Raw genomic sequence first — 27,753 nt, 5'->3', positions numbered from 1 at the left:
GTGCCTAAGGGAGATTATAGTACTGGCCAAGTTCTGGTCTCTTAAGAGGTTCCTAGAAAAAGAGAATGGGTTCAAATATGTGTTTAGCTTATTGCCAGATACTTTTGTGGCCAGCTCATCGAAAAAACAAAGTTTCTTATCTTAAGCAATTTTTATTATAAATACTTACGTTTTCATTAAAAATTTACCATGGAAGTGCCCATACTAATGCATGCATCCACCATTATTTTGGGATTGTTACACTTGGTGAAAAGCGAGAGATAATCCCGCGTTTCTTTAAGCTCCATTATTACCAACCAGTTAAAGTGACTAAACCCCGTCTCTTTGGCACACGAACATCTCGATCCGCCCTCGAAACATGCTTAGATAGGAAAACGCTAGTGGTTCCGCAGTTGCCATTTTATTGAAACCCAATTAAAGCGGCGAATTACATCGACCTTCCCGTATCACCATCAGTTCTGGCTGTAGTTCCAGGCGCCGCCATCGTGGGCCCCGATCGAGTGGGTCTCCCCTTCGTTGGGGTTGACATCGTACAAGTCTTCCAGGTCGGCGTCATCCTCTTGGTCTTCCGCATCAGTGTCGTCAATGTCGCTTTCGCCATCGTCATCGTCCAGAGGGATAACATCTTCCGGCTCTTCGGTGACCTCTTCCTTGCCGCCCTCCGATTCGTTTTCAGGGTCCACGTCACTTTGTGGCTCGGCTTCCGGTTCTGGCTCGGTTTCAGTTTCGGGATCACTGGGTTCCGCAGGGGTCTCAGCCCTTGGCTCAGGTTCGGGCTCCGGGAGATTGGGTAACTCCGTGGTGGTGGTGGTCGTAGTGGTTGTTGTGGAAGAAGTGGTAGAGGGTGCACCTTGGGAATGCACTTTTAAGGTAGAGTTCAAATATGGCTTCAAAGCAAACTCACATTCCTCCGCCGTGGGATCGAACTCACAGCGAATCTTCCGCTCCATGGACTCGTCCCTCAGGGGCTCTGGAGTGGTTCTGCGAGTGGTGGTTGAGGTGCTGGAGGGCGCCTGAGTGGTTGTGGTTGTGGTTGTTGTCGTGGCCTTGGTGGTGGGGGTCACCGCCGGTTTCTTAGCCGAGTTCCTGCCTGGAAGGAGGTAAGCCCAAGTTATTCACCTGAGGCTGAACGAGGCCTCTTCTTACACTCCGGAAGATTCGGCTCGAAGTCGCAGCGGATGCGCCAGTCCATCTCGTCCTCGTCGAGGGGCACCACCACCTTCTTGGGCCGCCGCACAAAGTACACCTCCTTGACCTCGATGATCTCCAGGTCGGGGTCGTCGGGGGAGACGCGTCTGCGCACGAACCTGTGGCGCCCGCCCTCCGGCAGAGAGCGCGCCTGGAGAATCTCCGGGCAGCACACTGCCAGGAGCAGGAGAATCAGAAGCGGGGATCTGCTCATCGCGTGGTCTGCGGCTCAACTGTTCGAGAGCTTTGCCGGCAAGGCGGATCGCAATGAGACTGGGCGAAGCTTATCAAACTCGACAACCTTCTCACCTTGGCCCTGGGGTGGGGCTGGTGGGGCGGGAGAATCGCGAAGAGCCGCCAAGTGTTGCATACTTTCGGCCTGCTGCGGCTAATTGCGGCTCACGCCTCGTGACGATGCATCAATGTCCGCATAAATTGGATTTCCTCCACGGACGCGTAACAAATTAGCCGCAAACATAATTGCCACGAGCTGGGCTAAACGCCCCGCCCCCTTTCCCGGCCCGCCTCCGCAGGGTCAGGGGAGGCAGCTGGTGGAAATTGGCAGGCCTGCTGCCTGCTTCATTGGGCATATCGGAATCGCCGAGGCGCAAAACAAATAATAAACAAGTAAATGTATGTGTTTTAATCTAGCTAGCTGTGTACGAAAATAGTAGCCGTTTTTAGCAAATACAAGAGATTGTAAACAAAGTGTTGTCCCAGAAACGAATATATTGTCTGGCAGCTGCGTAAAAATATTGATATGGTACGCAATAATCAAAATCAGTGAATATAAGATTATTAAATAAATTTTCTAAGAAATTAATATAATTCCATTTTATGCAAATGAATCAATAATAAATCTACAATGCATCTTGCCATCTTGCAGGCCCCTGGTCACCGTAATCGATATGCCCCCGATCGGGTCTCTGGGCTTGCAAATTCCCAGCAGCTGACTCAGTCGGCGGAGCCAGGACCTCGCCCATCGACTGGGTGAAAAGCCACTTTCCCCTACATATTTTCCCGTTCGCCTTCTTTCTCTGCGTTTCTTTGTGCCCCATATTTTGCGCTCGCCCCTGTTTGTTTGTCATTTTTCAATGGCAAAGTGCTGCGCGGGGCACTCGGGCGGGCGGTGCAAATTAGCCGAGCGACGGCGGCCACATATGTTTCAGTCATTTCCCAATAACATAGCAGAAAACCGTGTGTTTTCCTCGGTTCGGAAAGTGGGCGGCCGCGGGGCGTGGCCGGGATGGATAAACAAAAGTGTTGTGGGCAAACACACTGAAGACCACATACGCTTCGAGCGGGGCATCGCCACTTTGATCAGCGGTCACTGGGGCCTTGCGCAGGGGCTCCCGGGGAGGTATTTGCCAAATATTGATCGGCGACATGTTCTAGGGGATTACGCGGATAAGCGGTGTCGCTTTCGAGGAAAGGTACTAACAGGCACTTAAATTGTGATTAGTTCTCCAGGCCTATTCCTGTGATAGAACCTATCCACTATTACACATTATTAATATTAAAGATTACAGTCCCTTAAATTGTATTATGTTTTGTTGGTTAGGCACACAGTGCTTTCAGCTATTATACCAGGAATCTGGGAGATATATCTACGTACATTTAGTCCCTGAGCATGAATAGAATAATAAAGAATAGTTCCAGGGCCTGTGTTTATTATAGTAACAATCTGATTTGTAGATATATCTGCTTACATTTCAACCTCAGAGCAAACATGGTATTTGGCCATTACTGAAATACTCGTTTATAAAACGAATATTTTCGGGATTACATTCCCCAAGATTACATTATATTTTATTGATAAAGGCATGTTCCTCCAAAGTTTATTATCGTTATTAGTACTCGTAAGTAATCTGACCTATTTAGTATTGAATTCCCGGAAATCAAACTGTGGAAAGGTAGTTGAGTACCAGAGAACGATGCAGGGTATTCAGATTGAGATATCTTTCGGCCGCTCCGCCTCGAAAGCGCCCGTTGTGAGAGCGTGAAATATGCAAATTGCCAGTGGGTCTTCTTCTTCCACCCCCTCCCTCTTTGGGAGGGGTTTTCGGGCGGGTGGGCGTGTGGGGCGGCAGGGGCGGCAGGGGCGGCAGGGGCGCCCGCGTTTCTGGGCCGCGAGATGCGGCCAAGACGAACAGTTGGCTACGAGGCACGTTGGCGGGCGGAACTCGACGCGATCGCAGCTGATCGCAGACCACGGAAAAGAGCGGGACGGCAGACGCGAGTTGGAGCGAGAGGGCGCGCTGGGGCGGCAGCCGGTGCGAGCGGGACAGCGCCACAATATACACTGTCTTCGGGAAACATCGCTTGTTTCCTGCCTGTTGTTGTTTGCCAGCCCATAAAACTCAGTTCTGGTGGGCCTGTTTTTTACATATTTTACAAAAGTGGCACAGTGTGGCCCACTCAAGTGTCACCAGAAAGTCGGGAAAATTGGGAAATCGGGAAGGCGAGCGGGGACGCCTCAGGGAGCGGATCAACTAAAAATAGCAGAACATAAAGAGAGGAAATTCGGAAAAAGAAGCCAAAAATAATTGAAGCGTGGGCAGCATACAGCGGACAGTGAGGCCAGGCTAAGGGAAACCTATAACAAATAAAATAATAATTATGCTTTAAGGAAAACCACGGCCCCAAAAGCCCTTTAACTCAAGCAAAGCGAACTCGTAGGGAGATACTTCTGAAGAGCTCTTAGCGAGTGCCCCCTGTACGGGCATACTTGAGATAAACAATAAATTGGCCAAAGGCCAAAAGAAGAAGAAGCGCCAGCAGATCAGCAGTTAAAGGCAGATCGAGCGAGTGAAGAACGGACGGGCAACAGGTGGAAGGAAACGGAGACCCCAAAAGATCAGGCCCGAACGACCTCTAGGAGGCAAGCCCCATCCGGAGCGAGGAGACCTCAGCCGATGCGCTGCAATGTCCCAAGAAGCCGAAGAGGAGGATGAGGCTCTCCAGGAGGAGGAGCAGGAGGCGGAGGATCCCCTGGCCAATCTGTTGAGCCTGAAGCTGAAGAAGCCCAGCCACTGGAACTGGGAGCTGAGCACCTCCCGCAGCTGCAGCCAGATAGCCCTGCCCCGCATCCTCCTCTACGACCACACGGGCAACCTGCTGGTGGACGCCGACGGCCAGGAGGAGCAGACCTACACATCCCGGGAGCCCCCGCGGCGGCGCAAGCGCTCGGCCACCTCCAACCTGAGCCTGGAGCGCAACTTCCATGGCCTGCGCATAGCCGAGGCCACGCCCACCGCTACGCCCACGCCCGCGCCCACGCCCACGCCCACGGCCACACCCAGCTCGAGCCGGGAAAGTGGGCGGCGGGAAACGCACGGCAGCTGCATCGACTTCAGCACCCACGAACTGCCCAACTGGGAGCCCTCCTCGGTGGGCTCGCGGCGCTCCAGCTCCCTGCGCGGAGTTCGCTTCCAGGAGGCGGAGGACCTGCTGGTCTACCCCACGCCGCCCTCCACCTCCACGCTGAACTCCTCGAGCTCGGGGCCCAGGGAGAAGCGACGCTACCGCCGCTCGCAGAGCTCCATACTGGAGAGGTTCAGCCTCTCGAAGGGCAGGCACTCCTCGCCGGAGTTCGCCCAGGAGGAGGAGGTGGTCAAGGCGCCGCGCTACTTCCTGCGCACCAGCAAGGCGGGCACCCTGGTCATCCGCGAGGAGAGCTTCAGCTCCCAGCGGATGCGGCACCGCCGCCGTCGTCCCCCCAAGCACTCTTCCAGCGAGAACATCCTGCAGGAGCAGGAGCGGGATCGGGAGCGGGAAGAGGGGCAGGAGCAGGCGCCCCAAGCTCCAGCCAGTGTCGCGCAGGCCGCGACCCGCCGGAGACCGCAGGGGAGGACGCTCTCCACCTCGGAGGAGGAGGAGCGGGACATGGAGCAGGAGCCGCGCAGGTCCAGGGGCAGGCCCAGGAACCCGAGCCAACGCAGCTGCGGCAAGGATGCGGCCCAAGGTGAGTTGGGAGACGGTATAATACATGAGACAAAATCGATCCATAAAATAAATTCATATGATTAACTCGATATACTGCAGAGAAGATGGGTTGATCATCTGATACTGAACCCCTCATTGCTTAGAACCAAATCAAAATGCTTATGTTCTGGAACCTTAGTGAAAAACATTTCGTTTTTATCGTAACAATTTTGTTTTATTTCCAATCTGCAGAGCTGATCACCGTGGATCCCGATAATTGTGTGTATCGAGCAGCGCCGGGCGCCACCGCACGATAGAGGACAGGCCGGAAGACCCCGGGAAGCCGCCCAAGACGATGAGAACTGGTCTAGAAAACTACACAGAAAGCCAGAGAACAGATAAAACTAGAGTTCCTCGTTGTGATGTAAGACGATAAACATATGAAAATAAAACGAATAGGTGAAGCTTAAGATCTAGGGGTAGTGCTCAATGAATCAAATGAATTGGATTTCCTTTGCAATGTTAAATGGGCTTGGGTGTGCCAAAAAGTATTTTTATAAGCCCATTACGATCGGGGGCCTACATTGTCATAGTTTGACATTTGTCCCATTAGGATACAGAACATTTTCGGACTACCTTCAACTGAAGCCATTCAAAGCGTTTGCCAAAAAGGTCTGTCAACCTTTTCACTCTTGAAATATTTATTTTTAGGAAGTACCCTGAACGAAGGGGTAAATATAAAGGAGATAAACATCGCTTTTGAAGTGTTGCAGAATAACATATGGGTTATCTAGTACTCTCGAGACTATATATTGGTTATACAGATGTTATGACATTTTTTGATAGGGATCGATGTGCCGACAGCCTGAAAGTATGCAGCATCCCCAGTCAGATCTTGATAGATGGGAACCGAGATTCCGGAGTGTCCAGCCAACTAACCACTCGGGGCTCTGGGTAAACAAGCTAATCTAGAGCTGATAAGCCGGATCGTCGGGCGGCGGCGGGTTGGCAGAACAGCTCAGTGCGATTGGGAGTCTCCGCGAACGAGATGCGATCCGTAGTGCTGTCCGCCGGCCTCCTGCTCCTGGTCCTGCTGCTGGGCTGCTCGTGCAGCGGGTCGGGCAAGGTGATCTACTTCAACCAGCTGAACTCCACCCAGTCCCAGGAGGCGGCCAGGAACACCACCGGCGCCCTGGGCAAGGGAATGCTCTTCGACACGCGCGGAAACCGCTGTCGCCACGGCTTCGTTCGCGATCACCACGGGCGCTGCAGGAGGGTGAGTGCCCCAGGCCGGATCCCACTTGATTTACCACCCTTACTACCCTGTTTACCCTCCAGCTGGTCTGAAAACATGGAATCTCCCGCTGGGCCGAGCTAATTTTAACTGCGTGCTTATTCTGGGTCTGTGCGTCTTCGGAGATTAAAGTGAAAGGCAGGTCTTCCACGAATCTTGTGGATACTTACTGGCAGATAGCGAAAACCTGAGCAGCGGCAGTAGGTATTTTTGCCTAAATTAACTTTGAAGTTACTATAAAATATGCTTTGTTAATGATGAAACTTCCATGTGGCCAGTATGAAAATTATACTTAGTAGTTAGTAGACATATTGATAAATAAAAATAGTTTAATGGGGATTTTGTTGTTGGTTCTGTTTGCCCTTGCCATAAGTACATATCATAAGCCCCAAGAAGCCATGGAAACCCCCAGATACCTCTACCCCAGTGGACGTTAACCCTTGCGCCTCGTCATGAAATCGAAACTACGTCACATCACGTGTCGCCGGCCGCGGAAAGTATGATGAAATACTGGGCTCCATGGCCTGTGAGCGGAGATACAAGGTACCAGATACAAGATACAAGATACCAGACACTAGACACTAAACTCCGGCGTCAAGTAGATAAGGGGAGTCGAGGAACGCTTCTGACTCAGCGCGATATTTATAATACTGCTCGCTCCTCTGCAAGACCCGTGTTCAATCGCATTTTCGGGAAATTTCAGCGGGTGTGCGGCGCGATAAGGCGGGCAAATAAGCCAGATCTGTGACGCGCCCGTTCCGTGATTGCCGCTGAACACTCAATGGGCTGTCGCGTGGTCACCAGGAAGCACCCAACCACCCAACCACCCAACCACCCATCCATCCGAGCCAACCGCCCTTCCAGAAAGCCCCGATGATTGGCCGAAAATTTTACACGGAATTTCGCATGGCTCACTCGGCGATCGTTACGCAGCGAAAGTGCCAGCCGGATCTTTTTGTCAAAGTTCATAGCGCTCCGGAATCGAGCGCTATCTGGTGCCCATCACTAGATAGGCGGTGATTGCGCCCAGCTCACCCAACACCGAAAATACGGGGAGCCCGGGCCAATTAACCCACGTCTTACTCAGGTCTAAAAATAGGGTTATCTATTTCGGAGGTGGAACGCCAGGTCGGGAGGGCTTCTTGCTCCACCTCTTGGTGATAGTTTTGCCCTGGTTGATCTCGCTGGAGGCGGGGCTTTGGCTTGCCTAAGCTGTCGCATTGCCTTCGATTCAATTTTAATCGCAACATAATTAAAGGCCCTTTTTTGGCTTTTTAAAATGCTTTTAACCTATGTGCCAACTTAAAAAAATACCATCTAAATGGCTTGGCTTGAATGCAAACAGTCGTTTACTTTATGCTTGGTTGCCTAAGGGGAACCTCTCTTTGAAGAATCAATTTATTTATATTTTATATTTTGCCATAAACATTCTTTGCCATTTCCTAGAGTGAACATATACATCCTTTACTGAAAAATATATGCCATCCAAATTTGTCAAAGGAATATTTGGGTCTTAGTTATATTTTTTAGTTAATTCATTTTCAAGTTCGGCTTAAAAACTCAGAATTTGCAGTTCCCGGCCCTGGGTGAAACTGTCGCCCCAAGGAACCCCTCCCGGTTGGGCCTCCAAAAGGAGACGACGTAATATGCAAATGCAACGAGCCCAAAGATGACGATATTGCGGGGCGGAGTCCCCGGCCCGTAGATACGGTACGATACCCAGTCCGCCCGCTCGGCAACCGCTCGACTCCGCGTCGGGCGGGAGCAGAAATCAGTGCTGGGCCGGCGAAGCACTCAATTACACAGATTGCAAATGGCACGGAGGACAAGATAAGGTCCCCGGCACCCCTGATACCCGGAGAAACAGGGTAGTTTTCCACCGACCCACGGAGTCTTCCGCCGTTCTGGCCCAAAGGCGAGCTGGACACCCTGTGCGCGGTTTATCAACGCGGTGAAAGACGGGCGGGCAGCGCACTTAAGAAGAGCTACCCCAAACTCGCACAAACTCAGTTAACTGCCGTCACTGGAGCAGGCCACTTGGTTAGCCCCACCTTGCTCCTCGCGCCCTCCGGAGACAGATACGCACACCCGTGCACCCGTACACCCGTACACCCAGAGCAGAGATACGATGTCGCTGCAGCAGCTGCTCCTGTACTCGCTGTTCCTCTGGGCCGCGATCGTGCTCTGCGCCCCCACGCCCAGCGAGTCGCGTCGCGTGATCTTCCTGAAGCCGAACGGCATCCACCGTGGCCAGATCCTGGCCACCCACGGCATGCAGAAGTCCTGCCCCCAGTGCCACATGATCGACCACCGGGGCAACTGCCGGCGCATCATAGCCTACAACGCAGGTGGGTCCCCGCACACGCTGTGCCCTCTGCGGCACCGCGCCCGCATTACGTATACGCCCAGTCCCCGTGCTAACACCCTCCCTGTCTGTCTCTGTCCTTGCAGATGGCGTGCGCTGCTGAAGCGGCCGAAGTGAGCCCCCCGAACGAATCTCGCCCCCTCCACACAACCCTATTTATTTATCCCATCTACGCGCTCGCACCACCCACCGGAACAATAAACCACCAGGCCACTGGTCCAATCGAGGTGTTTATATTCTTATCACTTAAATGTGCCTTACGCGGGGGACTTCTACGCCTCGGCCCTCGAGTGGAGTCGGAAATACTTGATTTAGCCATTATAATGCCGACTTGGCGCAAAAGCCCCAGCCAGCCGGGGGCCACCTGCCAGTGCCCCGTCGCCCCGTCGCCCCACCTGCAACAGGTGCTGGCCCGAGCCTCCTTGGCCGCAGCTTGTGCCGCCTTATCGGGCCCACTGCTTGGTGTATCGTCACTTGCCCGTGCATTGCGGCCACCGCCTTTGACAGTCCGAGCAATCCATTTTAGCCGATATCGTGTTAATAACCCTAATTATTCGGGTTCCAAACTTGCCAGTCAGGCCACTCAGTAGTTGGAACGTTAGTCTAAGGCCTTTTAGTGAGTAAAAATCAATGTTACTTCCGGTTTATTTCTATTTTGTATGATGAGCGAAGAATCGATCCAGTAATGCTTACAAAAAATGATATGATACAAATTTAGCTTTTAATAACCCAAAAAATCAATGCAAGTTTCAGTTTATTTATGTTTAATATGATAAGCGTGGAAGTTAAAGTCCAATAAATGTTTTTTGAAGTGGCGTTGCAGTTATTTTTTAGCACTTGAATCAGCAATTTAAGAAAGCTTTAATCAATGTTATTTGCACTGTATTTATATTTAATGTGGTAAATCTAAAATTAATAAAAAAATAAGCACAGCAGTTATTTTTTAGCTCTTGAATCAACAATTTAAGATAGTTATAAAAGCCCTCTAATAGAGTTATTACCAGTACTTGTATTTAGCATAGCTTTTCACATTCATAGATCATCACAGATCAAGCTATATGCATTAAATCAAAACATTTTTTGGTTATAAGATCCCAAAGTAATATGAGTATCTATCGAAGTGATAAGCCATCTCCTAATCCCTGAATAATACGAGTCTGCGTACTTGTACATGCGTCAGAGCCGTCGGCCAAGCCATCGATCACTCGAATGTGCCCATCGGAGATCGCAAAGGTGCTCTACCCATAAGGGGGTGTATCGGGCAGAGCGGCACCTCGGGCGCTCGCTGGTCAGCCGTCCGCCCAACCTGGCCAGCTACGTCAGCTGGGGGAGGGGCTGGCACCACCGGCTAATCAGGCGCAGGTGACTCGGCTTCGATTCAGATTCATCAACGCCTTATCGACGTGTCAGCTGAGTCGGAGTTACCCCTGAATGAAATTCCGGCCCCTCTACGGCGGCGGATTACGGAGCGGCAGTTAGTGTGTCATGCATTCAAGGGTTAGGGCTTGCAGAAAATTAGCCCAAGTGCAGCACTTACACTGCAAGAAAAAGAACTTGCATTGCTTGACTATCCAATGCAAGACACCTTGAATTGAAGGGCTTATTTTGAAACAGATCGGTGGGCAGGACAGTGTCCTATGGACACCTCAACTATGTAAATTACCCCGATGAAGTATTTCTATTTTAAGGTTCTATAAGAAATGCTTTTCCCGTGAGTTATTCCCAATGATTGTGAGCATCAGGCAGAGATCCTAAGGGAAAATATACCTCGCGAAGCCCGTTTTTACAGGGTTAAAAGTAGTCTTCTGGCAAAGGTTCTGACAAAGGTAGTTCCTATTTTTACCGGACTGGCGCAGGCCTCCACCTCCGCTGCCTGTAGACAGCACTCGACAACCGAAACCCCCCGAGGGCGCCATTCTACATGGTTCTGGGGTGGAGGAGACCTGGGCACTGCATAATTTCGGGCTGAAGCGAGGCGAGGCAGTCGCCGCGCACCGGATATGGGGCGTCACCGATAAGGCGGGACGATCCACCCGGTGACGAGTGCCGGGGACCCTGATCCGGCAATTGAGGGGCGCCGACGCTTGACGCGGAATTCCACTACACTCGTAAATTCCCGCGCGCTTTCGTCATGGCGAGGATCGAAAATAGCAGCCAATGGCGCTGGAGTGCCGTAGTAGCGTGGTAGCCCCGGCCCCGGCCCCGAGTGCCAGGGCAGCCGCCGAGCCAGGCACTGCCCGTAGGTATGTGCGCATATGCACATGGCATTCGTGGGCTGTAGGGCGGGTATCTTATCGCGTGCCAGCGGAATGCCTTTGGGCTTATCTTATCGGGGCGCGGGCCGGCGGTCGCCGTCGTTGGCCATCGAAGCTGAATATCGGCGCGCACAACCCCGGAGAGCGGGCGCAGTCATAAAAGCGACTCCCAAGCGGATCGAACCCACCGAAAAGTATTACCACCGCGGCACAAGTCGCGAACGAGCACCGGAATCGGAGTCGGAGTCGGAGTCGGAGTCGAGAAAGCCCCACAGAATCACCCGCAGAATGCAGTTCCGCCGCCTGCTGGTCCTGACCCTCCTGGTCCTCGCCTCGATCCTGGCCCAGAGCCCCAGGGCCGCGGAGGGCCGCCGCCTGATCTTCTACAACCCGCACACCCGCCCGCTCACCAGCCAGCTGCTCGTCTCCCGGAAGATCGCGAGGCCCTGTCCCGCGGGCAAGATGAGGGACCACCGGGACCGGTGTCGCCGGGCCGTCATCTTCGGCCGCAGCAACTGAGCCCGCCCCAAAAATCTCCCCCTGCACACACATAGCTTCCGAAGTTTTTTTGCCCTAGCCGTAAGCTAACTTATTTTAGTCGTAGTTGCGTCACAGTGTGACCGCCGGGTACTCGTTACATTATTTATTTTGTAGCTGCTAACAGTGATAAGTAATAAACTATGTCGATAAAGATAAAAGCGCAGTGTTGCCCAAGTCTGTTGTCCCCTGAAGGTTCGAACGGAGCACGGCTTGGCCGGACTCGTTGAAGTATTTTGGGTATTCATAGAGCTGGGAAAAGTGAGTTCTCGGGTGGAGGAGTTGGCAAAACGTTTTAAGTGAAATTTAAATGGAGCTATCTGGCTCATACGTCCCAAATACTCCATTAGCTTGGCTCATTCTTCCAAATATTTCAGTTATTAGAGGTGTTCTAAAGAAACAACTGGGGTCTCAGTAAGCTAGTTCAAGTGCGAATAAAATTGTGAATAAAAACTATTCGCCAGTGTTGTTATGTGGTTGGTTATACTTAAAGAGCACCTTATGGGTTTATTAAAATGGACATACAACTTTTATTCAAAATCAATTGTAATCAATATGATATGATTCAAAGAACACTCACAAATGGTTCTCGTTTTTGCGTAGAACCGTATTCAGTTTTGATTGCGTCAAAGTTGTGCCTCGGTCATAACTTAAAGAATTCCGAAGATGACTGGCTTGCTTCCTGTGCGAGTTCATTGAATCCCATGATTCACCTGGAAAGCTGTCCACAAATTCTATTTAACTTAGTAATAGTCGGTAGCTGTGCAAGAAAACAAGGAGACCAGGATACTTTTAAAAGAATCCTCCATTGCGAACTATGAATTGCCCGTTTGTGTTTAATGTCCACTTATGAACCACAATATATTTTAGTTATGACAAAAACAATACCCTATAAAAAGGCATTCTGGGAAGGGGCTGCCCCCGGAGTTACGGCGCCCAGAGCCCACCATCATCATCATTTTGAGACCCTCGGTGTCATGGGCAAACAGTTTAATCTTGGCAGAAATCGAGATTGTCGGCGATAGGTTGTGTGGACATGCTGAGCAAATTGCACGCCGGAAATCAGTGACGTCAGTGATATGACGACTTCACAAGCCAGACAAATGGAAAGAGAGGAAGAACCTCAGTGGGGAAATCCCTCGGGGCCCGCCTTTCGTACGCACGCAGGGCTTTTAGGCCATATTTTACCAAGAGCCACACACATTCTCTGCACAATTGTAAGGGGATCCTTGATGCCTTGGCAGTATTTATACGTTGTGAGCTATACAGGGGACTAAAAAAATAAAACAAGTTCTTGACATGCCAATAAAAACACAACTCACAACTAGTGATTGGTTACATAATTAAGTAACACCCAAAATTCGATTAAGTCTTTGTTTCTAGCCATACACATTTTCGGGAACACATCCTAGCATTATTTCTTGTGGCCCCCACCCACAAGTCTAATACTTTGCAGTACAAATTTCTATGAGTAATGTCGGAAGAATAATAAATATAGCATACAAAAATCTTTTTAATGTCTTCGAAGGTCGGAACAGACTTTGCTTTGATTGACCAGGGACCGGACGCCGGCTAAACGCGATTCGCGCGGATGGTGTTCTCGATCCAGTCCATGTAGCTGCTGACCCGGGTGTAGACGCCCGAGAAGAGCGTCTTGCCGCAGTGGTCCCGCCCGATGGAGACGACGCCGGCCAGGTAGACGTAGCGGTCGCCCTGCGGCGTGTTGCCCTCCACGGTGAGCGGTCCGCCGGAGTCGCCGCTGCAGGAGTCGACGCCGATCTCGCCGCCGGCGCACATCTGGCCCTCGGTCAGGACGATGCCGGAGTCCTTGGAGAAGGCCTCCTGGCACTGGTCCTGCGCCTGGATGGTCAGCATGGCCTTCCGCTTGACGCGGCTGCTCCCACTGGTCTCCGTTCTGCCCCAGCCGGAGACGTCGGCGGCGGAGCCGGCCAGCTGGTTGGCGTTCCTGCCCCTCAGCGGCGGCAGGCAGACGGGCTCCAGATAGGGCATCTGCAGCCAGTTGACCGGGCGGGACAGTCGCAGCAGGGCTATGTCGTTGCCGAAGGTGCGGTTCGAGTACTGCGAGTGCGGCAGGACCCGGTCGATGGTCACCCGGATGTGGGGCGGGGCGCACTCCCGCACCCCGATCAGGGTCACGCAGTCCGGATCCGTGTCCCGATCCCATTCCCCCAGCACGGCGGCCGTGAGGTTCCTGCCGAACGGCTGGATGCAGTGAGCGGCGGTGACCAGCCACCGCTGGGCGATGAAGGATGCCCCGCAGGCGTAGTCCTTGCTGCCGTCGGCCAGCTCGTACTCCAGCAGCGTGGTCCACGGGAACTCGTAGAGCCCGGTGTTCTCGCCGCCGACCACGCGGAACGAGAAGGCGGAGCCGCAGTACGGGTGCTGGGGCAGCTGGTCGATCCCCGTGGGCGGGCGTGGCGTTGTCCTGGCCAGCAGCTTCAGGGGCGTCGTGCTGCCGCTCCTGGTGGAGTTCGCCACCGGGGCGTTGCCGTTGCTCGACATGTTGCCGATCCTGGGAGCGAAGGGCGGTATGATGTTCGTCTCTCGGGGACAACACACCTGCGGCGAAATTAGCAGAAGGCACTTAGAAAGGTGATTCTAAAACAGAGAGGCATTCACAGATTTATCTGTGAAAAGCAGGAAAATGACTGCGATCAATTGTCTTGCTTGGTAGCTGTCCAAAACGGTGCGATTTTTAGGCTTAGGACTTTTTTGGACCAAGTTACGCCAAAAACGTCTTTGACCGTCGGTTTTTCTCCAAAAAAATTAAGATCCTGGACCGATAAAAATCAGTATTTTGGGCGAAACACAAATTAATGGGCAATCAATTGGCATTCACACCTAAAAATGGATTTCTTGTAAAATTTTCGAAAAAAGAGCGATGCTGAGCTCGTAAAAATCGCTATGTAATTTAATAGATTTTGCTTTGGAAGCTCTTGGAAAATTGAAGTGCATTCGAATGCGCCTGGGGAAAAGCCCCTGGCTGGACGATTGTGGGCCCAGTAAGACGTAAGTAAACGTGAGGCTGCTAAATTACCGCCTAGCCATAGCGCTAATATTCAACACTAAGCAGGTGAAGAAGATCTCCTCGGAGCGGAAAAACTGGTTGGTGGCGGGAAACGTGTTTGCTGTGCTCAACATCTAAAGGTATACTGTGTATACTGTGTGGCATTTGGCTAAGCACACTTACCAGGTCGGGTCGCTGGCGGGAGAAGCACTGCTGCCTGCTGGCCAAGTCCATGAGTTTATCCACGGCGTAGAAGTCGCAGTCCCTCCTCTCGATGCAGGTGCCCCGGCCGAACTCCACCGAGTGGCAGTTGCCGAAGTGCATGATGGCTTCTGGAAGTGGAGAAGAGGCTTAGGATCCCCAAAATGGCTGCTCGAGCCGGTCAGCTTACTGCCAGTTTGCTGGGCCTGAGCCCCCGGGGCCAGGACCAGGGAAAGGGCGATGAGCAGGAGCATTTGCCAGGCTTTCCTGATCTCTCGTTTCGCACTGCTGGTTTTCCACTCCGGTTGATTCTCGAGTCGTGGCGAGCTGCGTCCCCAGTGGCTGGCAATCAACTACTGATCTCTGGCGATCGGCAATGGGCGCCTCGGAAACGCGACCCTCGGAAGCTTTGTATCTCGCAGCTTGGCTTTTCCAGCCCCGCACTGCGGCTGCATTGATTAGCGGATCGATTCTCATTGATTGCGGCTGGGCGGGAAAACCCGTTGCCGTTCCAGTCGCTCTTCCAGCGCTCAATAAAACATAAAATGCTCGCAATTATCGCCTCCGTGTGCCGTTTACCTCGCACAACGCCTCTCAGTGCAAAAATCCACTTGTTTTCGTTGCTATTTTCAGTTATCAGCCCGCCAAGCTGGGAAAGTGCGGGCAACCGCTTCTGGAGAGTGGCCGATTCTCTTCGGCAGTGCTTGAAAATTGCAGTAGGTGCAACACAACGCCCGATAAGAAGGTTACATTTAATGACGCTCAACAAGGGTATATCAAGAACGCACCATAGGAGACTTGATATATTTATCTGCGATCTACTCAGTTCCTACGGCTTTGTTTTCATTTGTTTTTGCACCATTCTAGTGCACTGCCTTTTACTCAGCGGCGGGAAGATGCACTGATTTATTGTTTCCCTGAATACAGGAGTGGCTCATTGGGCAGGTTTGATAAGTTTGCCGGGCACATTGACCACATTAACCCTTCCTGACTCGCTGAGGGCCAACTGCGAATCTCTTATTCCGGTTTTCCCAGTCAACACCTTGGCCCAGAGGGCTTCTGGAGAAACCCGGATCGGATGCAAAACCCAGGGGCAGTCATTACAACAAGCATGTACCAGCCACTCAGGTGCGTATCGGAGTGGGCAATTAATTTCTCTGCGGTTTTTCTTCGCAAGGGGGAGGTATTACTCATGGAGACCCTCGCTTTCGGCTGCCAGCGAATATTCATGTGTCCAGCGGTTCGAGAGCCAACGCAAACTCTGCCAGCATTTATTTATATATTTCCCACGGCCAACTCCCGGGGCTTTTTGCCAAAACGCCCGCAGTGAAATCTACGAAACTGTCACAGCAAAAACCGCATGCAGCACAGAAGTTGCAACTTTTTGGCCAGTGGGCGTGGCAGACGGGGCCTTCGCCTGCGTCTTCTCCTCCAGCAAGCTGTGCTCTATTAGAATCTTCTTTTTGAGTGCCGCCTTTTGCATAAATGCAAACTATTCAAGGCTCAAACTGTGCCAGCTACGAAAATCAGCCTGGAAGGGGGAAATGGGGTTAGGGCGGTGGAAAAGCGGGAGAGCGGGGAAAGCGGGAAAACCGGGGCGATATGTCCGCACGCAGGATGCGACATTTGAAATGTTGCAGCTGCATGGTCAACAGCAACAATAGTGCCAAGGGATACGCAGGGATACGCTCTCTCGTTACCCCGCAAAAGCAGGGTTTACAAATTAAAGATGCATCTGCAGATTGTCTATTCCTACATACAATTTCAAGAAATATACCCAGCCTTTTGAATACATTTTTTGTTTAATGGAAATTATGATACACTGTTTGAATTGAAATGAAGACAGACCACAATACTTCCCCTCTAAAATGCACCCAAGCAAAACTTGTTTTATTTTTAACTTAGGACTTTCCCTCACAACGACCCAAGGATAATCCATTGCCACTTCCCGGTAGTATTCAGCCGGATTAATTTCATATTTATTGGCCGGCCTGCGGAACCCTCGGCCGTGTTCCATGGGATCCTTCCACTCGATTGCAGTTGCCAATTTCCAGGCCACAACTCGAAACGGAAGTTTTCCTGCCCACCGAGAGGCGTCTGTGCCAAGGCTTTTCTTCCCTGGAACTGTTTTGTAGTCCTCGTCCCTTTATTATTTTTTGCTCGCAACTCGCAAAACTTTGTCCAGAGTTGTGACTTAAAAGGGGGCGGCTCGGTTTCACTGGGCACTGCTTGAGGTGCGGGTGGGCGTGTCCGGCTGGCGGGGATCGGGAGGCAGGAAGCCAAACTTGAGGCAGAGCAGAAGTATCTGTTGCAATGTCACCGACTTGAAATGGCCAAGAGCAGGGGGGCGGGCAGCTGGTAAACGATAATGAATAATGTTGCCGGCGATAATGTTGCCGCCTCCGTCAGCAACATGAAACTATTCGAGGAGCCGGGGGATGGTACCGTGAGTCACGAAGGTCACTGCTTAGGTGGGTGAAGGGGTGCCAAAGTAACACAAGGTGTTATATTTCACTTACAAAGAGTATCTATAATGATTTGCCATGTGTTCTTAGTGGAAATTATATTGTATTAAAAACTGTTTCATCAAATTTAAGGTCACAGATTTGGCGTTAATTATCTGTAATCCTATCTTTGGGCTTAAAAACATCTGCTATCCGACGATTCTTTGATTTGAGTCCTTGTCCGAAACGACTAAAATTATATTTCCCTTATTGTTACGAAAGCGATGTGCAAATCTGGTGAATTATACTTGAGAAAAGCCCTTCCCCAGAGCAGCAACTTCGGCAGAGACTGCCACCACTCACGCTCGAGGCTCAACCCTTGTGGGGCCAAAGTTCGGGAGAGTACTGATAACATTTCAGTGGAATAATTTCAGCTACAATGACTGTCACTTGGCCAGACACCCCGAAACCCCTTCTGGACTTTGGACTTTCAGCATTGATTCATGGCCGGGCAGCGTGCTTATGAATAACCATTCAGAAGTGTCCCCTGCAAGCCCCGAGCAAAGTTTTTTAATTGAAAATTCAAGTCGTCATCGTGGCGCTGGCCAGGAACAGGGAAAAGGGGGGCGCCACTTTTATCACCGCACAACAAAAATCGAACAAAGCGCGCCGACTGCGACCGAGCAAACAGAATGACATGGGAACGCGAAGGTAAATAAATAAGAGTTTCCAATTCGGTTGAAGCCAACGTGAATATTTGTGCCCACGGAGCAGGGCGACGGGGCTTAGGCTCTGTGGAGGCGCGTCTGGGATGTAGGCGTGGGGCGCGGTCGGTGGCAGCATGCGGAAGGCGCACAAAGGAGGCACCGAATGTTTATCGCTCGCTAATCACAAGTCGCGAATCGGAAATGCGATTATTTTCGCACAGGCAAGCACGCCCACTCGGCAAGGGGTCTCTGGGGGGGTCCTGCCGCAGGATCATCCGCCGAAGAAGGGGGATCCAAACCTTGGTATAGTTTATAAACATTTTTTTCGAGCTAAACCTTTCTTTATTTCTTAGAACTCCTGTTTCTTGCTCTTCCACGAATCCCAGAACGTGGAAATATTCCATTAAAACCAACAATATTTCTAAATATAGTGGGACTTTCTTCGTTGATCTGGACGTAATGAGCACCCACATCCCTGTACGAGTAATCCCTATCGAACGCTTGCAACCGCACCATTTATAGTTACAACTTCTGGTGAATGTGTTCGATAAACTGGGCACAAAAGGAGAAATCGAGTCCCCTGGAAAGGACGCCTCTGCCCCGCGCTAAGCAGTTCAAACACGAGCGCACACACAGAACATTTCAATTGTCAACAATGTGCTCGAACGTGAATGCATCAGCTACTGAAACCTCTCCAGGCCGCCTTCCCGCACCACTTGCCACTTAAGTGGGTGGATTCGAGGGTGGGCCTCCGGGGGGACAGGTTAAGCTCTCCTCATGCGCGCATTTTATGTTTGCCTTGTGCATAAAACGCGAATGCCGAAATTGATTTCGCCCGATTTAAATAGACACGACTCCCCGCTGATTCTGATTCCGGTGCCGCCTCCTGATGCCGGGGCAAGTACCCCGCCCCCTGGGTGAGCAGGTCCTGCATGACGCACACAAGTGTCGCCGCCGTTGCCGGGGGGAGCCAAGTGAAAGTGTGCATAAAACGACGGCAGTCAAGGCGAAATAAATAAGCCAAATAAACAAGGGCCCGCGGCAGCGAGGGGCGGGCCGGGAGGGCTCTTTTTTGGCCGGGTTGTTGACAACCCAGGCGGAACGCAGAACGTCTCACGGAGCTCATTTAACGGCCTCCCATCCGAGCAGACGATATTTATGTTCCTCGGCGCGTGTGAGTGGGTGTCCCCGCCCGCAGCCCCGTGCGAGGTGTGCGTGTGTAAAATAATGAGTCATAAAATTAAATTTCATTTTCAACGCAGCCTTCGATTTCAGCCCCAGGGCCTCCTTTCCCGGGGCAAAGAGCTGCCGGAAACCCCTCTGCAAACATATTTTCCACCTGTTCAACCCCCTCACAGAAGTGCAATTCCTTGGGTGCCAGGCCCTAATTGTCACACGCATCGATTATCGCTGCTTGGCCTGGCAAATAAACACATCAGCCTATTGACACGCAGCTGCTGCAGGCTTTCCCGGCTTTCCCCGACTTTCTCGCCTTCCCTGCCGACCCTGCTCTCCCTCGCCTTTGCTCATATTTCGAGGTGTGACAAAATGAATACGCTAACTGCGCCGGCGAACGCACAGCGCCAACACTCCCTTACACTGGAAAAAGCGAAGAAAGCGAAAGAAAACCCCCTTTCCCAGCAAGGGTTTGCGTGCTCTTCGCCTGCGGGGGGAAAGTGTTTGGTAGGCCTCAGGCTTTCGCCGATTTTAATGAGCCCCCGCAGGAGAGGCGGAAAGGAAAGTCAAAGCGCCAACTGACATGCACCTCGAGGGGCAAGCAGGAGGACCACTGGGATGACAGTTTTGTGGTCTGAAACGCACGATAGCATTGGGGAATCACACAAATACTTGAAAGGCAAGGAAACAATAAGCACAATTGCAATCTAACTGAATTTGTTATAAACAGTGAGTATCCCGGCCATTTAAAAAAATAAATAAAATGTACAGTTCCCAAAAGAAAACAGAATATTAGGAAGAAGAATTACGAAACTATAGATTTCAAAATTAAGATGAGAAATAAATATTAATGTTACGTAAATATTACATTAAAGTACAATACAAAAATACAAATGTTTTTAAGGAATTATTGGAACTGCCTCAAAAATGTATCTACCTGTCTACCTATCTATCTATCTATCTATCTATCTATCTATCTATCTGTCTATCTATCTATATATCCATCTGTGTTTTATCCACATTATCCATTAACTGTTTTATCATTTAACAATAAAATTTAAATATCGATTTAATTTAGTATTGATTAAAATCCAAAATCCCTCGTTTACTCAGCAAATTGTCAATTTCCTAGGTTTCCTCACTTCAGACACCAGGCGAACATAATCGTATGGCAGGTGTAAAACCGATCAGCTGGTCTGTTTATTTTATGCTAATTGGAGATGCCATCGTGACTGCTTCCCTCTGTCACGGCCTTCGCAAATACATTAGACTTAACTTTAATCTCGTGCTTATTGTGACAAGCTCGTGACAAGCTCGTGACGAACTCGTGAAACCTCCATGGCTGAGCATCTCCAGTCTGCAATTTGCTCTCAACCAACGGTTCTTTCCAATGGAAAGCCCTTTCTATTGGTCATTTAGGAGAGGCGAAAGAGTAAAGGGCCGCCATATGAAAAGTAACTGTTCTTTAAGTTATTTTGTGGCTACCAGCTGCCACTTGCTATGTTTTCTGTTCGCCTGGTGTCTCGGATTTATAAATCCCGCATTTTGACTGAAAATAAGTTTCGAAGCCGTTCAATTTGCTCAAGTAAATTTCAAATTTCTTCATTTCAGACACCAGGCGAACATAAGCTTGTAGCAGGTGTCGAAACGATCAGCTGATTAGTTTATTGTAAGCTACTTGGAGATGCTCTCGTGACTACTTCCCTTTGTCACGGCTTACGCAAATACATGGGACTTAACTTTAATCTCGTGCTTATTGTGACAAGATCGTGACTTAGTCGTGACGATCTCGTGAAACCGCCATGGCTGAGCATCTCTAGTCTGCAATTTGCTCTCAACCAACGGTTCTTTCCAATGGAAAGCCCTTTCTATTGGTCATTTAGGAGAGGCGAAAGAGTACAGGGCCGCCATATGAAAAGTAACTGTTCTTTAAGTTATTTTGTGGCTACCAGCTGCCACTTGCTATGTTTTCTGTTCGCCTGGTGTCTGGGAAAAATAAAAACCTCATTTCTACTGAAAATATGTGGCGAGGCCGTTCAGTTTGTTTAAGTAAATATCAAATTTCTTATTTTTGGACACCAGGCGAACATAAGCTTGTAGCAGGTGTCGAAACGATCAGCTGGTCTGTTTATTTTATGCTAATTGGAGATGCCATCGTGACTGCTTCCCTTTGTCACGGCCTTCGCAAATACATGGGACTTATCTTTAATCTCGTGCTTATTGTGACAAGATCGTGACAAGCTCGTGACAAGCTCGTGACGAACTCGTGAAACCTCCATGGCTGAGCATCTCTAGTCTGCAAATTGCTCTCAACCAACGGTTCTTTCCAATGGAAAGCCCTTTCTATTGGCCATCTTGGAGAGGCGAAAGAGTAAAGGGCCGCCATATGAACAGTAACTGTTCTTTAAGTTATTTTGTGGCTACCAGCTGCCACTTGCTATGTTTTCTGTTCGCCTGGTGTCTCGGATTTATAAATCCCGCTTTTTGACTGAAAATAAGTTGCGAAGCCGTTCAATTTGTTCAAGTAAATTTCAAATTTCTTCATTTCAGACACCAGGCGAACATAAGCTTGTAGCAGGTGTCGAAACGATCAGCTGGTCTGTTTATTTTATGCTAATTGGAGATGCCATCGTGACTGCTTCCCTCTGTCACGGCCTTCGCAAATACATTAGACTTAACTTTAATCTCGTGCTTATTGTGACAAGATCGTGACAAGCTCGTGACGAACTCGTGAAACCTCCATGGCTGAGCATCTCTAGTCTGCAATTTGCTCTCAACCAACGGTTCTTTCCAATGGAAAGCCCTTTCTATTGGTCATTTAGGAGAGGCGAAAGAGTACAAGGCCGCCATATGAAAAGTAACTGTTCTTTAAGTTATTTTGTGGCTACCAGCTGCCACTTGCTATGTTTTCTGTTCGCCTGGTGTCTCGGATTTATAAATCCCGCTTTTTGACTGAAAATAAGTTGCGAAGCCGTTCAATTTGTTCAAGTAAATTTCAAATTTCTTCATTTCAGACACCAGGCGAACATAAGCTTGTAGCAGGTGTCGAAACGATCAGCTGGTCTGTTTATTTTATGCTAATTGGAGATGCCATCGTGACTGCTTCCCTTTGTCACGGCCTTCGCAAATACATGGGACTTATCTTTAATCTCGTGCTTATTGTGACAAGATCGTGACAAGCTCGTGACAAGCTCGTGACGAACTCGTGAAACCTCCATGGCTGAGCATCTCTAGTCTGCAAATTGCTCTCAACCAACGGTTCTTTCCAATGGAAAGCCCTTTCTATTGGCCATCTGGAGAGGCGAAAGAGTAAAGGGCCGCCATATGAACAGTAACTGTTCTTTAAGTTAATTTGTGGCTACCAGCTGCCACTTGCTATGTTTTCTGTTCGCCTGGTGTCTCGGATTTATAAATCCCGCTTTTTGACTGAAAATAAGTTGCGAAGCCGTTCAATTTGTTCAAGTAAATTTCAAATTTCTTCATTTCAGACACCAGGCGAACATAAGCTTGTAGCAGGTGTCGAAACGATCAGCTGATTAGTTTATTGTAAGCTACTTGGAGATGCTCTCGTGACTACTTCCCTTTGTCACGGCTTACGCAAATACATGGGACTTAACTTTAATCTCGTGCTTATTGTGATAAGATCGTTACTTAGTCGTGACGATCTCGTGAAACCGCCATGGCTGAGCATCTCTAGTCTGCAATTTGCTCTCAACCAACGGTTCTTTCCAGGAGAGATCGCTTTCTATTGGTCATTTAGGGGAGGGGAAATAGCAAAGTAACTGTTTTTTAAATCAGCTTCTAGTTACCAGCTGGCACTTGCTATGTTTTCTGTTCGCCTGGTGTCTCGGGTCTGTAAATCCCGCTTTTGACTGAAAATATGATGCGAAGCCGTTCAAAATCTTGAAGTAAACTAGCGATTTTTCAATGTGGAGCACCAGGCGAACAGGAAAAATAGTAGGAGGCCAACATTAAGTTTTCAAGGCTTTGCTAGAGGTGTGCCACTTCAACAAAGTGTACAGCCTCTTTTGCCGACCGACCGATTGCCCATCTCTGGTCTGCTTACACCGAAATAACGGATCTCTTCCAGTTCGAAGATGGCAACGCCCACCATCCACTTGCTGCGGACTCTGTTGGCCTGGTATCAAACTTCAAGAAACTGTAAAACTCGCAAGAGCAATTCGATTTAGTCAGGAAAATGGCTGCTTTTAATTTCCTGCAGCCCCCAAATGTAGGCAATGGAAGTATGGGCAATGTCTGCCTTTATGGCTTAAAAAAGTAGGGGGAGCGCTGCACTAGGTTGTAAACTGAAACTGCTGAAACTGCTGAAGCCCCGTAAAACAGGGCAAAACAGGGCTATCTATCTATCTATCTATCTATCTATCTATCTATCTATCTATCTATCTATCTATCTATCTATCTATCTATCTATCTATCTATCTATCTATCTATCTATCTATCTATCTATCTATCTATCTATCTATCTATCTATTTATCTATCTATCTATCTATCTATCTATCTATCTATCTATCTATCTATCTATCTATCTATCTATCTATCTATCTATCTATCTATCTATCTATCTATCTATCTATCTATCTATCTATCTATCTATCTATCTATCTATCTATCTATCTATCTATCTATCTATCTATCTATCTATCTATCTATCTATCTATCTATCTATCTATCTATCTATCTATCTATCTATCTATCTATCTATCTATCTATCTATCTATCTATCTATCTATCTATCTATCTATCTATCTATCTATCTATCTATCTATCTATCTATCTATCTATCTATCTATCTATCTATCTATCTATCTATCTATCTATCTATCTATCTATCTATCTATCTATCTATTTATCTATCTATCTATCTATCTATCTATCTATCTATCTATCTATCTATCTATCTATCTATCTATCTATCTATCTATCTATCTATCTATCTATCTATCTATCTATCTATCTATCTATCTATCTATCTATCTATCTATCTATCTATCTATCTATCTATCTATCTATCTATCTATCTATCTATCTATCTATCTATCTATCTATCTATCTATCTATCTATCTATCTATCTATCTATCTATCTATCTATCTATCTATCTATCTATCTATCTATCTATCTATCTATCTATCTATCTATCTATCTATCTATCTATCTATCTATCTATCTATCTATCTATCTATCTATCTATCTATCTATCTATCTATCTATCTATCTATCTATCTATCTATCTATCTATCTATCTATCTATCTATCTATCTATCTATCTATCTATCTATCTATCTATCTATCTATCTATCTATCTATCTATCTATCTATCTATCTATCTATCTATCTATCTATCTATCTATCTATCTATCTATCTATCTATCTATCTATCTATCTATCTATCTATCTATCTATCTATCTATCTATCTATCTATCTATCTATCTATCTATCTATCTATCTATCTATCTATCTATCTATCTATCTATCTATCTATCTATCTATCTATCTATCTATCTATCTATCTATCTATCTATCTATCTATCTATCTATCTATCTATCTATCTATCTATCTATCTATCTAGAAAATGAAGAAAAATATAAAAATATAAAATAAATATCTATCTTCGCCTTACGTCATGTTGTCATCTCTATCGGTGCAGCGACTTAGCCAGATTATGCCCCCCTTATCAGATTTCTGTGTGGCGGGTAGTTCAGGGCGTGCCGGATTCAGGACTCGGAATTCAGGACGCAGAATCGCATAGGTCATAATCAAATTTTATGGCAAACACTTGAACCAAAATTGAGTGGAACGGACTGAGAATCGAGGGAGACAAGTGACTTTGGCCTTTGCATACTTTGTGGCATCGAAGCGATTGCCAATTGCATAAAAGCCAATTTGCCATGGCTGCAAAATAGCTGCAAGTGGCAATTTATTAACACATTCAGCACGAACACACACAGATACAAACACCGGGGCACGCACACAGCGGCGCAGGGGTGACCGCACACACAGATACAAAGGATTTTTGCATCAGTTGCAAGATGGAAACGCAGCTCGATCGAAACAATTTTATAGAGGAGAACGGGGCACCGCAAGCCGAGCTGCTTCTCCAGGTGGCAGGCAGCATGTGGCAGGACTTTCCAGCCCCTTTCCACACCCCCTCTCAATTTTCCAACCCATCCCACAAAACCCCCCGATTATTATAAACGCTCACCTGCCGCACGCAAAATGAGCTATGCAACTCAGACGTGGCTGCTCCTGCTGCTGCTTCTTCACTTGCCACCTGAGCCCCCGGGGACGCAGGGGGTTAAAGGGGGCTAAAGTCGGGGGCGGGGGCGGGGGCGTGGCACCTCCCGAGACTGGCCCCTCGTCTATATGAAATAAGCAAAACTAATATTTCAGCGCCATAAATCATAAAAAGAAATAGAAATTGCTGCAGCCATGGACTGCCTTCGGTGGAATCGAGGGGGAAGGGGGATGGCAAGGGGGCGGTGCTGCAAAAGGGGCGTGGCCCCTCACCTGAAAAGTGCTGGAGTGGCCCCAAAGTGAGACAGTGTCTCCAGGTCAGCTCAAATTGGTTTTTCGATTTTAAAATTCGATTGTGTTGAAAAAATAAGTTCACACTAAAACGGCTTTATAAGGGTCTGCTCCACTTTTTTATTATATACTTATATATACACTGATATAATATAATACAAACATATATGAAATAATATTATTACAATCTACATAAATAAAAATATTAATATTTGAAGTAAATATTTTAACTGAATCTTTTAAAGTTGGATAAAAACTTAAACTTAACACAACGTTTTTTATCAGTGTACTTATTCAATAATTCGTCTCCCAATTCAGACTTTCGAAGCATTAGAATCCAGATTTTAACAAAACCAATAACATTTCTATTTATGCAAACCTAATCAAAATATTCGTAATATCCTTGAGATACTATTTTAACGACTCTTTGGCGGTGCACTTACATGACCCGTTTCATTCCGCCTGCGGGGGACCACTGTACCTTGGCACGCAGGATCTGGGCCTGAGCCATTTCCCGCTCGACTACCGCCTCTCGGCACTGCAGGTGGGCGTGGCAGTGGGCGGTAGGGGTTAGGGGGGCCACCGGGTCACTTGTTCATTGTCATAAGTGCAGTTTACATTCAATCTAAACACTCACCACGTCGCCCTCACCCCCACATAGTTCAATCGATTTCTATCTGGCAGCGCATAAATCGCTTTGCCACATGCCCCTGGTCGCTTCGCCTTAACCCTTGGCCGGCCCGCTGTATCGAAGCGACCCCGTGCTGCACCCGGGCATCGGAACATCGAACACCGAACATGTGCATAAATCGTGGCGGAATCTGAAATCCCTACATATACATCTATTCGGTGGGGGCAAGGGGTGGCCCGCTGTGAGGAAATTGTACTTGTGGTTAAATCTAATAGCAGTGTCTCAAGGGTTGGAAATATCGAGAGTTCAACGGGCGAATTACTTGTACAGGCAGGGAGCGTCATGTTTATTGTCCTATTTAACACCTATTTTTGAATTTTTACCTCATTTAAATTACTTGCTAGCTCACTCAGCAAACATAAAGAACTATATTGTTTATAATAAGGTAAATAAATGTTTAAATATTTGCATTTATCCAATGTGATTATTTTTAAAACCACGTTAGCATAAAAAGTACGCCTCTAGCCAATCGCTAAGTGGTTAATTTGGCGAACCCTTCGCAGCTTGACGCACTGGGAATATCTGCACTTGTTCCCATAAGCCGAGCGGATGTCCAGAGGCATGGGGGCTGGGCGCACCTGTCCCCCTTTGGCGACCGACACAACGCCACTGATTAGCAGGGAACGTGACCGATTGGACGGTCCAGTTCGGTTTGGTTTGGCTCAGTCGGAGGAACACGCATAAGTTCGAATGCCAGCAGCCCCAGGCAATGACTTTTGGGCACCGTGCTCCCTGCGCCCGGCGCCCGGCACACGAACCGACGGCATTATTTACTGCTGGCAGTTCCCCGGGGCAGCGGCGAGCAGCAAACAGTGACCCCTGACTCCTGACCCGTGGCGCGTAACCTATAGCCGGCAGTCCGTACTCCATAAGCCGTAACCGATGCGGGCCTGGGCGTGGGCCTGGGCGTGGGGAATGCGGATCCGAGTCCAAAATCCGAGTCCGACTGTCCGAGATTTGCATATTTTGATGATACATGGCCCTCTCGCTCCGCTGGCGCCGCCAGAAAGTGGGCGGCCCTCCGCTGAATTTATGCAAAATCGCGCGTGGCCCCAAAAAACGCGCGAAAATTCAAAACGCGCGGTTTTCGGTCTGCATATTTTAATTTCCTCTTTTGTTTGGTCGGCTCCGGGGAGCCCCTGCCCCCGATTTTCTAGCCACTTCCTGCTGCAGCTGCAGCTGCTGGCCGTTAACATCCGGCTTCCGAGGCAGGAGCTGCCCGGCTGGGATTGGAATTGGGCTCCGGATTTCGGCTCTGATTCGGATTCTGGGCTCCAGCACCTGGGTTCGATCGGTTTGTTGATTCGCCGCCGCCTGCGGAGTGCGCCGCCCCCGGTTGCCGTTTTCATATTTCCAATTTGCCGGCCACGCGCTTGACAGCCCAGCGGAGCCAGA

General features: G+C 48.9%; 5 protein-coding genes across 6 annotated transcripts; 3 read left to right on the top strand and 2 right to left on the bottom strand.

Annotated features, from left to right (window-relative positions):
* Positions 1-384: 384 nt before the first annotated feature.
* Positions 385-1,441, bottom strand: LOC108027614 (proteoglycan 4). Its single transcript, XM_017099134.3, has 3 exons — positions 1,147-1,441; positions 905-1,090; positions 385-850 (listed from the first exon to the last, which is right to left on the bottom strand). The coding sequence occupies exons 1-3, from the start codon at positions 1,400-1,402 to the stop codon at positions 453-455; spliced, it is 840 nt and encodes a 279-aa protein (XP_016954623.1). The 5' UTR covers positions 1,403-1,441; the 3' UTR covers positions 385-452.
* Positions 1,442-3,357: 1,916 nt separating this feature from the next.
* On the top strand, positions 3,358-5,582 carry LOC108027612 (uncharacterized). Its single transcript, XM_017099133.3, has 2 exons — positions 3,358-5,152; positions 5,365-5,582. Exons 1-2 carry the CDS (start codon positions 4,114-4,116, stop codon positions 5,427-5,429), a joined length of 1,104 nt encoding a protein of 367 aa, XP_016954622.1. The 5' UTR covers positions 3,358-4,113; the 3' UTR covers positions 5,430-5,582.
* Positions 5,583-6,120: 538 nt separating this feature from the next.
* Positions 6,121-6,745, top strand: LOC108027514 (uncharacterized). Its single transcript, XM_017098957.3, has 2 exons — positions 6,121-6,388; positions 6,451-6,745. Exons 1-2 carry the CDS (start codon positions 6,161-6,163, stop codon positions 6,457-6,459), a joined length of 237 nt encoding a protein of 78 aa, XP_016954446.1. The 5' UTR covers positions 6,121-6,160; the 3' UTR covers positions 6,460-6,745.
* A 1,494-nt stretch (positions 6,746-8,239) lies between these two features.
* On the top strand, positions 8,240-11,966 carry LOC108027501 (uncharacterized). 2 transcript variants are annotated; one of them, XM_044093162.2, is made up of 2 exons: positions 8,240-8,758; positions 11,314-11,966. In XM_044093162.2, the coding sequence occupies exons 1-2, from the start codon at positions 8,535-8,537 to the stop codon at positions 11,543-11,545; spliced, it is 456 nt and encodes a 151-aa protein (XP_043949097.1). In that variant the 5' UTR covers positions 8,240-8,534; the 3' UTR covers positions 11,546-11,966. The 2 variants fall into 2 exon arrangements, with proteins under 2 accessions (XP_043949097.1, XP_016954434.1); XM_017098945.3 differs by lacking the exon at positions 11,314-11,966 and adding an exon at positions 8,858-9,706 and having other exon boundaries at positions 8,240-8,754.
* A 1,090-nt stretch (positions 11,967-13,056) lies between these two features.
* On the bottom strand, positions 13,057-15,182 carry LOC108027627 (serine protease easter). Its single transcript, XM_017099148.3, has 3 exons — positions 14,983-15,182; positions 14,775-14,923; positions 13,057-14,143 (listed from the first exon to the last, which is right to left on the bottom strand). Exons 1-3 carry the CDS (start codon positions 15,044-15,046, stop codon positions 13,136-13,138), a joined length of 1,221 nt encoding a protein of 406 aa, XP_016954637.1. The 5' UTR covers positions 15,047-15,182; the 3' UTR covers positions 13,057-13,135.
* Positions 15,183-27,753: the final 12,571 nt, after the last annotated feature.

The sequence above is a fragment of the Drosophila biarmipes genome, chromosome X, assembly GCF_025231255.1.
Source record: "Drosophila biarmipes strain raj3 chromosome X, RU_DBia_V1.1, whole genome shotgun sequence".
NCBI classification, from domain to species: domain Eukaryota; kingdom Metazoa; phylum Arthropoda; class Insecta; order Diptera; family Drosophilidae; genus Drosophila; species Drosophila biarmipes.
Note: the sequence above shows the minus strand (reverse complement) of the source record. Positions and strands in the feature narration are given on the sequence as shown.